The following is a 17,118-nucleotide window of genomic DNA, read 5'->3' on the forward strand; positions in this document are numbered from 1 at the left end:
ATATGGGGAAAACAATATGTAACTTAGAGAAACATCTGAAATCTTTTCCTTGAAGCTTTTCCTGACAGCAACAGGAGGAGGCGGAGGACAGGGTTCCACTCCCTCCACACCAGCAGCATTGCCACACTCCTTCCCTCGCCAGGCCAGGAGCCAGAGCTACCAGGCGCATGTCAGAGCATGTCTAGGGGAGGAGAAGCACAGGGGTGCCGGCAGTGGGTAGCTGCACCACTTGACTTCTCCCAGCCTGGTGAATGCATCTCCCCCGCCCCACACACGAGCAGCATAGCTAGCCTCTCAAGCACCCACACAGGAGACGGGATGAGACACCATGGGGGCAGAACTAGCTGCCCACTGGGCAGCACGAGTTGGGGCAGGGGCCAGCTAGAGGGCAACCGCGACAGGGAGAAAGGTGGCAGCTGGGGCAGCCTACAGGCCACGCTCCACATGCGTCCCATGCTGCATTTTCAGGCAGTGCTGGGCCCATACGCTGGAGGGTACCCTGCAGCCGCAGTGCTGCCCGTGTCACCCACCCCCCTTCCTCCGCTACTGATGCATCCTGTTCTGGGTGTTTTCCCAAGCCCTCCACAGGGGATGGGGTGGATATGGAGAGGGAAGGAAAGTTCTGCTGTGCAAGCAAAAGTCTTTGTGCAAATGGTACAACTTTATTGGATCCAACCCTTAGGCTACAATCCTATATCCACTTAAGTGGGAATAAGCACTATTGAATTCACGGCGCTTCTTGCGTATACATGTATAGGATTGCACCATAAGTAATGCAGCTGAGAGTGGCAATACATCGACACTGTAGTGCACAGTAACAGACCATGACATGTCAGCCTCTTTTCCTACTAAGGTTGACAAACTTCCAAGCCCCATGGTTCAGTATTTTGTGCAGTAGTAATAATCATAATCATAATAATTTATTATTTACACCCCAGCCACTCTGGGCAGCTTTCAACAAAATTTTAAAATACAGTGGTCTGTTAAACATTAAAAACTTCCCTAAACAGGGCTGCCTTCAGATGTCTTCTAAAAGTCTGGTAGTTGTTCTTCTCTTTGACATCTGGTGGGAGGGTGTTCCACCAGGCAGGTGCCACTACCGAGAAGGCCCTCTGCCTGGTTCCCTATAACCTGGCTTCTCGCAGTGAGGGAACCACAGGAAGGCCCTCAGCACTGGACCTCAGTGTCCTGGCAGAATGATGGGGATGGAGACACTCCTTTAGGTATACTGGACCGAGGCCATTTAGGGCTTTAAATGTCAGCACCAACACTTTGAATTGTGCTCGGAAACATACTGGGAGCCAATGTAGATATTTCAAGACAGGACTCTAGCACTCTCCCGCCCCGGCCCTGCTCCCACAGGCCATCAACATGGGATAAAGCATCCCCTACCACTCTTTGGAAACCATTTGGATCCATTAAGTGGCGGGGGCAGACCATCCAAATCGGTCCCACCTCCCTGCAAGAGTTCTACAGGAACTTGAAGCTTCACAACTCCTGGGTTTTTTAAAAAAGAAGACATTTTTAGGATGCTTTATTCAAGGAAAAGTTGAATTCCCATACAGCTATTGGTTTTAATATGCTCAAAACCAAGGTAATTGGTTCCTGCCTTCCACAGATGTGTGATAAGGCGAAATGAAAGTTCATTTGCAATGCATGTATGCAAAACAGGTCATCTAAACTGCATACTAAAACACAGAAGACATCTAATAATGGCCTGGAAGCAAGCAGCTACTTTTTGCACTCACTCATTTTAAAACCTTAAACACACATGGCACCTGCCTCTCTCTTGAAAGCCTGCTTTTATCTTCAAAAGAGTTTTGCCATGCAGTAGTATCTGTGTATGAATCCCATATAAAATTAGATAGAATTAATGTTACAGATTTGATCTAGTTATTTTCCCCAAGATAAATCCATAATTCAGTAATCTGGACTCAGTTTAAAACTGTGTGAACAGACCCCAATTAAGGAATTCTTATCTACAGTATTCTAAATTTGGTTCAAGCTTTAGAAAATGTAGTTGTATCAACATGGCACTAGATGGCACTTGATCACTAAGAAACCATATCCTTTTACACAGGAATAAGTTTGCTGCTGGTTTGAACACAACCATTAGAAGCATTAAAACTTGACAAGAATTTTACACAAGTTTGGGGGGGGGGGTGTACACACACACAATATATATATATATATATATATATATATATATATATATATATATATATATATTCTTACTATATCAGTTTAAAGGATTAATTTTCAACAAGGTTATTGGAGGCAATCCACATAATCACACAAATCCATGAACATTAATATCAATTTCTTTTATGGCCACATTCCCTAAAATACAGGAGAGAAGAATTAGAAAGTTTGACACAAGTTACTATGGGTTGCATTCAACTAAAACATTCCCAGAGTACACCTATGGAAATTAGTGAACCTAAATTAGTCATACATATTAACTTCAATGGGTCCACTCAAAGTAGGACTAGCATTGAATACTACTCTATAGTAGTATCAGAAGAAAAGTCAAAATTTCATCGTCTTTCCTATATACAGTTTGAGAGACTTCCTAAGTTTGTTATTAGTATCGATACCACATCCCAAATGGTTTGAATCCAAGTGTGCTAAAAACCAGAGAGGAAAGCTATTTTGCAGCTGTTACATTTGACCTTAGGATTCTGCTTTCCTCTTGTTCAAACTAGATTATTCCAATAGCCATGTAACAAAGCTTATGCACAGTGCAAACAAATACATCTGAGCAGCAAACAAAGTATATGTTTAGTCAACAAAGAAATAAAAGGTGGTACTTATTTTTCTAGATGTTTAGCTTCAAAACTCCTCAGGGAAGCTACCTTGCTGTGCTTCTGTATAGCACAGTATTTCAAACTCAGTCCAATCATCACTTTTTAAACAGGCTCACAATGCTTCTCAGATATTTGTTAGACACACAGCCTTTCCCTTTATTCATGCATAGGTGATTTCACAGCTGGAGATACACATAAGCAGTTAAGGATGGGGATGCATAAAATTTCAAGTCTGGATACTAGATTTTGGAGTGCCTGTAGCCCTCCTGTTTTATTATCAATAGGTCACTGGAGTACCAAGGTGACATGCATGCTTAACAGTGATGGTGAGGAGTAATTGTGTGAAAAGCATGCATACTGAAGTCCCCCAAAACCACAGTGAAAGCTTTCTCCAACACCACAAAAACTCATCTGCCCATGTCTCAGCTACATATGCCAAGCAGGCTCCCTCTTTCATGATCAGAATCTGGATGAGGGATGTTTTATTCTGGACAGACCCATCATTTAACATCACCACCACTACCACCAGGCCACGAGAACAGCTGATAGGCACTCCCAGATTCTGAAGTGCAGCAGTCAAAGCAGAGGGGGAAAGGGCTTTGATGTAATTAGCCCTGATCTCCCATTTATATACTTTCATCTACCTCTGTATGTCTCCCTATCTACAATCATCATTGGGAGGGAAGTTTCACTTCCATCCCCTATCCTTGGCCCCAGCCTAGATATAAAACTTTCCTTACCCTGACTGTTCAGCCCTAATCATTTAAGGCTTGGGGAGAAGCAAAGCATATATGGAAGAGGCCAGAAGACTCTGCCTTCTACTGTACCAGCTGGTGCACTGGTGCATCAATCTGAAGTACTTAAGGCACTTCAGCTTTAGCAGCCACCAGGATATGCAATTCTACAACTAGAAGCAAACACAAGCTGCATACGTTATCATTAATAGTGGAGAGAGTGTGAACAGAACAGGCAAATCTCTGATCAAACTGATGAAACTTTGTCAACATTTCCATATTATCTGGATTGAGATGAAACATTATTCTAAATTATTCTGCAGAATTATATACCTAGTGATAAGATGCAATATTTGATTGTTCCCAGTTAGAGAACAGCCTAGTACTGATGCAACCATGACCATGGCATTTATCTTAAGTGGAAACTGATGTAGTAAGCTGGAATGCAATCACAGTTCTTGCTCAACAACAATAAGCAAATGCATCCCAAGTAGTAGGAATGACACAACTGAATTTAAGCCTCCTTGCAAATAAGAACAAATATGAGTCATGTTACAACATGGGTGTTCCCATAGTATCACTGCTCAAACATCTAATAGTCACAGAGTGAATTCTGAAAACATTAAAAGGGAGAGTCATAAAGACTCTTAAGAACACAGGAAAGACAGGAGTGAAAACATAGAGGAGTGATGTGTTTTGTAAACTCATCTAATGATTTCAAGGATCCTGCTATAAAATGATCCTGCTAGTACAATGATTCAACAACAAAAAAGAGCAAGACTAGAATTGTTGCATTATAACATTTGGATTTTAGTGGTCTTTTGAGCACTAACACACACTTTAAACTGGCCCATTAACAGGGGAGGGGCATTTGGGTCCCTGAGCATTCCAGAAAATAAATTGAGATATTAACTGCAAAATGTTAAGTTATGCTGCAGAGTTCATGTTCTTACAAATGAGGTATTATCTCTTGACTTATACTTTGTACACAAATGCAAACCGCACAAATAGGCACCTATGTGTTATGTTATTGTTCAGAAATCATAACCAATACAATTTACTGTTCATGCATTTCTCATTGCAAACTCTTATTTATATTGAGCTTAATTTGAAGTCAGGAGTCAAAAACACACAAAAGCTCGCCTCTACCTTTATTAGGACCAGTTAGAATGCTGGTCCTACTAAAAGGTTCTCATTGGCCACATTTGCACATCACAAAAAATCACACATGAGCCACAGTGAGGTTCAGTGGTAGAGTGTTTGCTCAGCATACAGAAAGTCCCAAGCTCAATTCTTGGCATCTCCAGGTAGGGCTGGGATAGACCTGAACTCTGAACTCCTTAGAGAGCTGCTGCCAGTCAGTGTGGACTATACTGAACTGGATGAACCATAGGTCTGACACAGTTTAAGACAGCTTCCCAAGTTCCTATGCTTTATGTGAAGCTTTTAGTTTCACTTTTTTTAAGCAATAGCTTCTCATCTCTTTCAAACTGGGGAGTATGGTTTAACAAGCTATGGATTATGAAGTTGGCTTGTTTAAATTCCTTCACCCAACAATATGGCAGGAAGAGAGGTGGGGAGCTAAGAAGTCTGGAGTTTGCTATAGCTCATGTACATAACCCATGCTTTTTTACAGGTTACAGGGAACCAGGCAGAGGGCCTTCTCAGTAGTGGCACCTGCCCTGTGGAACACCCTCCCAGCTGATGTCAAGGCAATAAACAACTATTTTACTTTTAAAACACAACTGAAGGCACCCCTGTTTGAGTAAGTTTTTAATGTCTGATGCTGTATTGTTTTTAATAGTTGGTTGGAAGCCGCCCAGGGTGGTTGGGGAAACCCAGCCAGGTGGGCGGGGTATAAACAAATGACTACTACTACTACTACTACTATTATTATTATTATTATTATTATTATTTCTGCGGGTACTCAAGGGTACGCAGTATCCACATCTTCCCCCCCCCCATGTTAAAAGTGCGACACTTACTGTAACAATTTCATGGTGAGTAAAGGCACCTTTTTTGCTTAAAAAGCACAGTACATGACAATAAACCATGGTTTAGCATGACATTCAAACTGGGTCACTGTCACTTTATTTGCATACTACTTTTCTAGACTATGTAATTTATTACCCATCCTTCACGAACAAGTCTAGGAGGGCTGCTGCTGCAATAATTTGAAATTCAGACATATAAATACTTAAAACAAATCACAGTTGCATGAATAGGGTGGATCCTGAAAATACACATGTAAGGTGTCAAAGACCAGGGTAAAGAGTTGCATCTTCAGTATTTGCCGAAAGCTGCATAGCGAAAGTGCTAGACACACTCAATGTTAAAGGAATACCTGACAGACAAATGGCAACATGGAGGGCAGAACACTAATTACAGAGCAGTAAAATCAAAGAGAGAAAGCACGATTCGCTTCTCTGACCTCATTTGGAAAGTATGCAACTACAGCATTTCTCTTAGTATCAATAGATGATGTTCATCCCTCTGGCATATACATAGATACACACTGGTAAGCTCTATATTGTTTGCCTTCCCCAGTTTAGCTCTCTGCAAAAACTACCCTCTAGCATCAGCCAGTGGAAAAACACGATCAACAAAAGTAGATAAATAAATAAACAAGGGTCTGGACAACGCAAGGCCTAACATAAAGCCAGGGGGATTAGGGGTGCTTGACATGCAGACCACTTGTAGCAGCTTACACAAAAGCTGGAGTTCATGTAATATAAAGGCAAAAGCTCTAACACATAAAATAATCAGAAAGCTTCTACCATGGCAGAAGACTCTTTGTTCCAGCAGAGGTTTTATCAGTGGAAGAGAGAAGGAATGTGATTTTCACCCTTCCTTTAGTAGCACTGATCACCTCCCAAAACCTTCTCCAGAAGTTTGGCAGTTCCTTTAGAACAGCATGGGAAATGGTGTGAGGAGGACTACAAATTGGTGAAAATAGCCTCCTTTCCTTTTTGGCTGACAACAACCTCTGCTGGAATCAAAGAGCCTTCCTTTGTTAGAGCAACCACACTGCAAGTAAACCACAGTGATTTCCCCCATTCATTCTGTGAATTTTTGACTAGGGGGCAAAATAACACTGAATAGACGATTTTATTGCATTAGCCATGTGGCCATAGCATAATATACATAGAAATAACAACATAAAATGGGGGTGGGGAGATAAAAGTGGATGTCGTCCTGGGCGAATACTTTGAAAAAAATGGGGATAACAAAAGTAACAAGGGATTTAAAACATCGAGTGACAGAGAATACAAAAACAAGTTCGATTGTGCGGCGTATCGACTACTTCTGTGGTATTAAAGAAGAAGTTGGTGCCGCTTTCCTCTTCATCACACTAAGCAGGAAGTTAGCTGTCATCTCGGTAATCCAACAGTCAGAATCCTGCAGAAGAAGGGACACTATCCAAGGCTGGATTGGGAGATGAAGCTTGTTCACGAGAGGAGTTAGAAACCGAGATCTTTCATCTGTCCAGTTGGGACAGAAGAGCATTACATGTTCCATAGTCTCCAGAGCCGTGTCATTGCAGGTGCATGTTCTATTTGCGATGGAAACTCTGGAGTAACGACCCGAGAGAACTGCTGTAGGAAAACAGTTGAGACGGGCACAGGTAAAGGCTGAGGGAATTGTGAAGCAGTATAGAGGGATCCCTTCAGGGGGTGGAATAGCTAGGGCTAAGCCTGAACACGGCCCTCTTGCATGGGAAGCTGTGTTAGAGAAGTCAAGTTGCTGTAGCTTCTTTTTGATTGGAGGTAGGGCCGCCGGGCTAATACACTCTAAGTTAAAAACAGTTTTGCGGTTCAAGTTGAGAAGAGAGCGAAATTTGAGATTAATTGTAGTTTTCCAAGGAGAATTATGGATATCTCTTAGGATCAGATTGGAGAAACCACCTCTAATTCAAGGATCCGATGCTAGTAGGTGGGAGCTATAGGAAATGGCTCAACTCCATGCTCGTTTTACAATTGAGGGCTGGGCAAACTCAAGTCGTAGGGCTGCACCTGAGACACATCTCGGGACGCCAGAAAGAGATCTCAGAAACATGTGAAGTGGGTGATCCAAGTTACCTGATATTGCTGTAGTCCATACTTCGCAGCCATATAGTAATTTAGGGACAACTTTGGCATTAAATATTTGAATTGCTGCCGGAAGGTGTTTGCTGCCCTTCTGGTGATAAAATCGGACAATGGCATCGGACTAGGGGGCAAAATGTTATTTCACATACAGTTCATGTAATTCTTTCAATAACTTCACTACTTGTTTGCCTATTTATTCTGGGAAACCTTTCTAGCAGTCAGTCTAACTTGTTTGTTGTTTAGGTTATTATGTGTTAACTAAGTATTCAAATAGCTCTATTTCCATCTGCAGCACAAAGCTATTTCCCGATTATTCAAAGAAAAGACACTGATATGCACATGGATGCATTAAATACTAGGCGAAAACATGAAGAAAATCTACTACTAAGCTGAAAATAGATTAACTGAACAGAAAAAAGGACAAAGACACAATATGTCATTTTGTCATGGCTCATAACTTCCTGATTCTTTGAAGATTTATTTTAATTTATGTATTATTATATTATATTAATTATTATATTATATTATATTATATTAAATTATAGTCTAATAAAGTATTCGTTATTAAGTAAATTATGCAGTTTATAATATATGTGTGTGTTACATTATAAAAGGCAAGAAAATATGAATGTGTTTATTGTCCTTTAAAGCTCAGAAGTATTTGACTCATTATTTTGAATAATGTAAAATTCAGTGCTCCTCACTTCTCCACACTCCCTTTTCTAACAACAGGTAAAAAAAAGGTAAGCCCACACCCCATTCCTACTGCAGCCTCCCAATTTTCTTCTGTGTTCTCTGACCACTGGACCCCTCCAGCTCAGTTGATGCCCCTCTAAATCATCCCTCACCACCTCCATGCCATAGAAGCCAGTGGTTACAGAAAAAGACAATGGTCTTTTAAGAACAGCTCCTCAGAGGAAATAGGGGCTATGTGGTGGGTTAGGCCAGCCAGCCTTCAGGAGTCCTTAAAAGGCATCAGCATGCTACTGAGACCACAGCTCTCCCAGAGAGTGTCCTAGTCTGAACTGGCCAAAGTGAACTCTCCAGGGTACTAACAAGCTTTCTTTTGCTCTTAGGGGCCTTGCTGTCTTTCCTAGTGGAAATGTGGCAATGCCCATTTTGCCTGGACCACTAGTCTACTGCCTCTGCCCTGCCCCTGCTCTTTAGCACATGGCCTCCATGGTGCAGAGCATCAATCCACCATTGGATGGGGCACTATTTTGCTTCCCAGGCTCATTCAATAAACTGAAAACTTTGCCACTTTGGAGTCATGCTAGGAGTTTTAGTCCAAATCATCTGGAGGGCAGTATGCTAAAGGACATACGGCTCTCTGGTCTAAAAGGATGGCTGCCAGCTTATCATAGAAAAGAATCACCATGGTACTGGAATACAAAGGAATACAACTGAGTATTTCGTGTGGCAATTTTCTTGACTTCTTTTTGAAGGCACTCACTTTCATCCTGCACTGGGTGGTGTTGTGGTATCTCCATTGCACAGGTTCTTGAAGAGGCAAGTGAACTTGGCAAGGCAGCAAACAAATCGTAGTTAAGGACAGAACACTAAGCCATTGTTAAAACATAGTCAAAGTTTGTTCTTAAGAACAAACTATTGCTTCATACTGCAGTTCGCTGGACATTAATAAACCATAGTTAAGCCTCTGGGCAGAGTTCAGATGATGAAAAAAGCCATAGTTTAACAAACCATGGCTTAGTGTTATATACTTCCATAGCTTGGTTATGCTTCTTGCCACTCACCAGTATCAGATGATGAAAATAAAGTGCTCTATATTAACAAAGTCAAACCTTAATGTCCAGTAACTTTTCTCATTCATGAAATGGCATTCTTCTTTTGCTACCACCATACCATGTTCAGTTTAGACAAAGGCCTCCTCCATATTCAGAATGAAGGCCTCCCACTAACTCTCTTTGCATACACCAATTGAATTATATGCTTAATTCATTTGCGCAGCTCATCCACAAACCAGTTCCAGAACCTGCTATGCAAATCTAAATAAGGAGCTATGCAAAGAAAGCCCGGTTTGCACTGCTGTAAGCGTAGACAGAAGATTAGATGACAATATGAAATACAGACACCATTATGAAAATGTATTCCACTTGTCTCTACGATTCATGTTTCTATAATGAAAATTATATTTTTGTTTTTCCTCCATCTTAGATACAGCACCATTAACATTCAGGTGGAAAATTCAAATTTAATATAAAAGTCAACAATTGGGGGGGCAATGCAGGTATATGTTTAGTCATACTAAGGAAAATAAAAGCACCAGTGCACCCCACACTGCTAAGTGAAGCCTCCCCTAGTACCAAAGGCAGGTGGCTAGGATCATTTAGGATGAGGTGGGGGACCCTGGACCAAAATCAGCCTCCTAGGCCTCTCTATTCAGCCCTCTGGATTCTTCCCAGATGATGCCTCTCTCATTCCTAGGCTACACATCATCATGCTTTCATGCTCTTAAGTGCTTTTGACTGGCTGTAATGTGCCCTTTAACTGTGTTAATATTACCTGCTTGCCTGTATGGCAAGATGTGGGTGTAGTAATTTCCGACTTGTTTGGCTAGTGAATATACTGCCCATGGATCTCACTGAAAAATCTGAATGTGCCCATTGGTCTAAACTGGTTGGTGACTTGTGGATGAATGTCACAACAACAGGCTTTGGCCAGTTTCCAATGATCAGTGATGGGGAGAGTTTTAGCTGAAACCTACAGGCTACACATAGAGCTTGCTCCATACATAATAGCATTTTAAATGAACGCAGTAGCTGAAGAAGCCACCAGCAAGGACCTCTTGAAACAGCACCAAGAGTCTCATTACCTCCGAACACTCCTTGGTGCCCAGAGAAGATGCACTAAGGAGGTGCCCAGATAAGCACAGGTTACAGATGTAAAGTTTCCTCACTCCCATCACTCTTGTCTTTTCAGTATCTTGAAAGTCTAAGCTGTGAACAAGAACTTAGCAATTATGCTCATGTAAGGAAGAAATTTCTTTAACATTAATCATCATACACCCTCTTATTAAATGGTTATGTTGGGAAACAGCCAAACACTTTAGGCTTTCTGCACAGTTCCTGGGTTCCACCTTGCTAAATGAAGGTGCTGTTCCACCCAAACAGAAGCAAGATCCAATCTTCTGGTCTACAGGTGCCAGATGGTACAGCGCACAAGCGCATGCAGAAGAATGGAAAATGAAGTAAACAAAGAATCTTCTGTACTTCATAGTATTTTGTAGTCCCATTCATACAGGAGATTTTGCCCAAGAATTCTGCTATCCTACATTGTGTTGAGACGAATGAACACGCATACACAGGAAGTGCCTTTACACATGTGTGAAGAAAAACCTGGTTTACATCATACACATAGCGTACGTATTTTAAGGCAGCATGGCTTTTAATGAATTTTAACTTGACACTGGAGGTTTTAACTTTGTCTTAGTATTCAATGTTTTCTGTTACTGTTTAATTTTATTGGTTTTTGTATTTTCTTTTCTTGTAAAGTGCTTTGTTAGATTCACTGAGCCATCCATTTTTGTTGTTTATGCACATCACATGGGAGCTAACATTTACAGCAAAAAGTGTACAGTACACATGTAAAGACAACTGAATCTTCTCCCACTCACCCTCCAGGGGCTTACCATCTGAATGCTAGAAGCGCACCAGGTTGGGGGGAAAGGGCTCTTAGCAGTGGGCTATGGGAAGATAAGGCATGTGAGGGTATAGCTGTCAGCTATACAACTCTTTTTGATGTTAAATATTACCCAGATCGTGCTTTTTGAAAATACAAAAATGGAACAGATATGTGAACGGTGAGGCTGCCGTAGTCACATCTAGTTTAGCCTTTGAAAACAAAGGATACAGTTCCTCAAATGAGATCAACTTCCTTACCAAGGTCAACTTAAGGTAATGCTTCCTATCAAATTCCTTACTACATGATGTACATGGAGCTTCACCAGCATAAGAGTATTGACCTATCTGTCATTGTTCATTTTCTCCCCATTGAAGCGAAAAATCAATAACTTTTCCAAACCCATTTGCCCTTGTAACAGGCTCTCCGGAAATACAATTCTTATTAAAATCATGGTAATGTATTTTAGATTTTACTTTTCTCCCTTCACCACATTTTGGGCAGTGGCATGTAGAATTATGTCTGCAAGTTCATGTGGTAAGGATAATAGACCTTGGGATACACTAGGACTGCTAACGGCTGCTTTACATACTAAAATATTTTACAAGTACACAAAAAGGTTACATATGTACATGGCATGAACACCCATGGCTTTATATAAGACCCAAGTTCCATGTCACATGCACACTATGGAAGCAAATACACATTTGCTGCTGAATATTATGTGTTGTTTCCAAATTAATCACTGCTGTTGTAAAGGCAGAAATTCCAACAATAACTGAAATATTTTTTCTGAAGAGTATACTGGTATAGGGAAGTATGCTACCTACTTCCGTCAACAGTCAGGAGAGCTGTCCAGATGGTCGCTGGAAAGACAACTAGACCGAACATTGCCTCAAATTGTGGGAGTGTTAAGCCATAGATTTGTTGATCAGGCAAGAACATAGAATTGTAGAGTAGGAAGGGACTATGAGAGTCATTGGGTCCAATCCCCTGCAAGCCCAAACTGGGGCTTGAACCCATGTCCCTGAGATAGCCAACAACACCCTGCAGCCCTATTTGGCATTAATCTTCAGGAGAATAACATTCAGATGAGAGGCTGCACCCATTGGCCTTGTACCAGTATCCCTACCAACCTAGCCCCATCATCCACTTGCTGCAGGGACATGTCTGTAGAGGAGCCTGTTCTCAGTGCACAGTCTTGCTGCACAATCATGGTTTTAAATCTGAGAGGGAGTTTACTCTGATAGACCAGGCTCCTTTCTACAGTTGCCCCCAAACAGAGCTCCAAAAGAGAGGAAATTTCTAATCACAGTGCTCTTAGTAGTTGCTGAACTTACAACCAAGGCCAAATTGTCTCCTATCAACATCAAAAATTATTCCAATCTATCCAAATCTTGCAAAACTTCAATCTGATTTCTGAATGATTGCTACCTGTATCTCAAATATAAATAAGGCTGTTCACACCCTTTCCAGACATTTCTTCTTCCCTAAGCAGTGGGCCAGAAACTCCTCAACCTGTATTGCTGGAATGTTTGCCAATCTTACAATTGCCACACATTACATTGCCCCAAGTCTTTTTCTTTCTTGAATTGTCCTTAAAAGATCCAGGTAGTTCACAAATCACATTTCACAAGTACAGAGATGGATACTGGAATGCTAATACTGGGGGGTATGATTTTTGTTTGTTACTATGGTATATATTTTGTGTTTTATATTTTTTGTTTTAAACTGCTCTGTGACCTTTGGGAAAAGGGCAGTGTAGAAATTTACATACATACATACAGGAATATAAAATTGAGCATCCTGAAAATCTCTTTTTTCTTTTTAGAAACAGTAAGGATAATGCCTAGTGAAACCTCTGGTATGAGAGAGCAGTAAGCAAGATTTCTGGTTACCAAGAGGCTTATATAATGTTTTGTCCCTCCACTGACTAGTGGAAGCAAGGTAATATACACAAATCAAATGTATAAAAAATTGCACTGTCACAAAATTTAGCTTTCCTTGACAAAGAATATGGAGTATCAGTACCTACTCTTTTCTTTTCCTATTATTTTATTTTTAAGTGAAGAAAATACAGAGCTCTGGATTACTGGCATGCAGGGAAACATAACTTTGGCCAACGCAGGATTTTTGGTTCTAACGTGGGTGCTTTCACTGATGTTTAAGGCAGGAGTCTGGTACAAGGTGCAAGGCAAGATTGTTCTGAACTACCGTATCTACCAGAACAAACTTGAATCATTGCCAAACTCAGGATGCATGTCCTATTCTTCCTGCACTACACCCAACCAAATACACATTATACATACAAAGCAGGTGTATCAAGTATATACCTATTAAAAAGCAAATATTTGCTTTAGATGACAGGAAAAGCAAAAGAATGATTACATTGGTCACCTTAGTTTGCTTACAAATGGAAAACATTGACCAGAGAAATCTGGTTTAGCCACATCACCCAAAACATGTTACACAATGTGTAACAATGTGTGCATGCACATACACATACACTTATTCAATTTTTTAATCTACTTTTTATCTTCTTTCCGAACAACTCAAGAAAATATATTTTGGCAAATGAAGCAAAATACACCTGTTTGAATACTTCCATTTCCCCCAGTTTCCCCATGGCAGAAACCCATGAAATAAATACTTTGATTACAATCACCATCAGACTTAATATTTCTCCCATTCTACAAACTTGATCATTAAAACACCACCATGAGTCAAATGCCACCATTATGATCATGCCTTTTTTCTTTTTACAGTTTCACAGCAGTAATTTAATTTGAACAATCATTGTTCTCGGGAGGTTAATCAATAATATACATTATTGTCTAATTGCCTGAATAGGTTAATATTGTTTCCTGCTTTTAGGCTTGCTCAAATTAGAAATCAAAATGCAGTTTTTTTGACAGAATATGTAAATTTCTAATTACACCCATAAAAAAACAAAGGCATTTGTTTCCTTTCTTCTCATACACACACACACCTTTCACATATAGCAGACATGGGGAAGATGTGCCTTTCCTGGTGTTTCTGGGCTATAATTTCCATCATCACTGGCCACTGATCACTGGCCATGCTGGCTGGGACTGATGTGAGCTGGGGGGTTTAACAACATCTGGAGGATCCCTGGTATATAAGCCGCAGAAGCCTCCCAAAACTTGGTGCCCTCCATGTGTTTTGGGCTGCCACTTCCATCAGCCTCAGCGAGCAAAGCCAACAGTCAAAGATAATGGGAGCTTGAACTGCAAGTTGGGGATGGTCGATTATATATAAAGGTAAAGGTAAAGGGACCCCTGACCATGAGGTCCAGTCGTGGCCGACTCTGGGGTTGCGGTGCTCATCTCGCTTTACTGGCCGAGGGAGCCAGCATACAGCTTCCGGGTCATGTGGCCAGCATGACTAAGCCGCTTCTGGCGAACCAGAGCAGCGCACGGAAACGCCGTTTACCTTCCCGCCAGAGCGGTACCTATTTATCTACTTGCACTTTGACGTGCTTTCGAACTGCTAGGTTGGCAGGAGCAGAAACCGAGCAACGGGAGCTCACCCCATTGTGGGGATTTGAACCACCGACCTTCTGATCGGCAAGTCCTAGGCTCTGTGGTTTAACCCACAGCGCCACCCGCATCCCTGGTCGATATATAGGCTGCATTTATTTGCATGGGAAGCTGCCTTAAAGCAATTCAAACCACTGGTCCATCTAGTTCAGTATTATTTACACTGATTGGGAGCAGCAGTTCTCCGGGGTCTGAGACGGGGATTTTCCCAGCTTTAGCATTAAATGCCAGAGATGAAATTTAGGACCTTTGCTCTAACACTGAGCTATGGCCCTTCATATTATTTGGCAACTGTCTTTTGAACTGCCTTGCGTGTACAAATGCAGCAGGCAGGACAGATAGTACAGCACAGAATGGCAATCCCCAAAGCTTTTAAATTGGTATCCAATTGCCTTAACAATGTACATTTAACATATATTTAACTTTAAATATTTAAGGCTGCAGTCCTGCTTACACAGTGCAGTTGCTTAGATCCTAGCGACCTCTACAGCCACACTTAGAAGCCTCTCTAAGTGCACTGAACAACAGGCTAGAAGTAAACCCACCATTCAAGTGGTGTGTATGTGTATGTTTTTAAAGGCCAGCTCCACAATGAACCCCCAAAAAGGACGAGAAAAGAATAGAAAGGGCTCTGGAGCTGCAAGACTCTGGAAATTCCGGAGCAGCAGCCGTGATATGCCTTTCACAGCTACACAAGCTGACCAAGCAACCCAACCTGCAAGAGTTGGGGAGACAGTCAACCTCAACAAGAGGCGCTCCTTCCAATGATCCCAATTGCTTAATGGGATTGCAGGAGCAACAGCATCTTATTCTCTCCACCGCCCGCCCTCCAAAAAAGAGGAGTTTGCAGAATCGTAGCGTTGGAAGGGACCACAAGGGTCATCTAGCTCAACCCCCCTGCAGTGCAGGAATATTTTGCCCACGACCTCGAGACGAAGAGTCTCGGCTAGCAACATTTCCAGCTTTCCATCTCGCACCCGCTTTTTTGCAGTCCTACTTCTCCTTGGTATGCCAATGGGGGACAGATATATATTGCATATAAATTCAATAAATAATAATATCTGTGAACCACCCTGAGACCTCTGGGTATAGGGCGGTTTATAAATAATAATAATAATAATAATAATAATAATAATAATAATACTGTAATAATAATTGCGGTGCAGGTATATATTGAATATAAATTCAATAAATAACAATATTTGTGAACCGCCCTGTGACCTCCGGGTATAGGGAGGTATATAAATTCAATCAATCAATCAATATAAGCCCTGCCTGGCATAGTTGGTCACATGGTGCAACACACACACAAACACACAATTTGAATGGCAATGTCCATCAACTTTGGGGGAGGGGCTGGCTCCTCAAATATATTATTTGGGGAGGGGCGAAGGGGCCTTGGCTCCTAGGGGTTGGCTGCTATGTACAATATCCCATTATTCCAGCAGGACTATTATGTGGGGGTCATCTGGGGGCGGTTTTCGAGTAAGACCAACCTGTGATTTTGATTTATTTATTTAGTGTGTATGTGTGTCTACTACTCACTATCCCACGAATTCCTCAGCGAAGTATAAGACGTTTCCCCAGCCAAGAAGGGAAGCCCCCCCCCCTCAACACACCGTAAACTATTTAAAAAGAGCATTTTTCCCGTCACAAGCCGGGAGAAGCTGCCGCTGCTTCTCTTTCTCGTCATAAAGGACCCCCCCGCCCTCACACACCGACCCCTCCCTCCAGGGTCGCGGCCACGACGTCACACTCACTGTGTAGCCCGTGGAGAAACCGTTGGGAGGGGGAGGGGAAACCCAACGGCGGCGGCGGCGGCGGCGGCGGCAGCAACACCTTGACGACTCCTCACAACTCTCCCAATTCCCCGGGGCGCGCGAGAGAGCGCGGCTCGGATTGACAGGCGGGTGAAAGAAAAAGGTTTGGCCCACAGGGGGACAAGGAGAGGCGGGGCTTGAGACTTCGGGCCAATCGCAGAGCGGAGGAGACGGCCGGGGGGCGGGGGTCTCAGCGGAGGTTTGAAAGGTGCGCCGCGTGAGGTTTCGCCCTCAGTGGCGGCAGGGCGTTGGCCGCTGCTCGCCTGCGGGAGAGGGGGAGTTTCGTTGGCCGCGTGTCTCAGGCGCAAGAGAGCCGCGGTCTCTCTCCATGCTTTAACCCTTTGTAAAGAAACGGGAATGCGAAACACGTGTCTCTCCTTTCTGAAGTGCCCCGCCTTTGGGTGCTTCAGCGCTCCTGTTGTTGCTTCAACCGGTACAGGACGCCCGCCTGTCATCATCCTCTGTCTATC

The 17,118-nt window shown here is 42.3% G+C and overlaps 1 protein-coding gene across 2 annotated transcripts in view; it reads right to left on the reverse strand.

Moving 5' to 3' along the window:
- The window catches only part of TNFAIP8 (TNF alpha induced protein 8), a 44,818-nt gene extending 28,091 nt beyond the window's left edge, over window positions 1–16,727 (reverse strand). The window contains exon 1 of one of the 2 annotated variants that reach the window (XM_081880605.1): window positions 16,589–16,727. In XM_081880605.1, the coding sequence (XP_081736731.1) occupies window position 16,589 (1 nt within the window). In that variant the 5' untranslated portion in view covers window positions 16,590–16,727. Of the gene's footprint in view, window positions 1–16,373; window positions 16,417–16,588 lie in introns of those variants that run through there. The other variant, XM_081880606.1, reaches the window with a different exon arrangement.
- Between the last annotated feature and the right edge of the window lie 391 nt (window positions 16,728–17,118).

This window comes from Podarcis erhardii (assembly GCF_964252035.2).
Source record: "Podarcis erhardii genome assembly, chromosome: 11".
Lineage (NCBI taxonomy): Eukaryota > Metazoa > Chordata > Lepidosauria > Squamata > Lacertidae > Podarcis > Podarcis erhardii.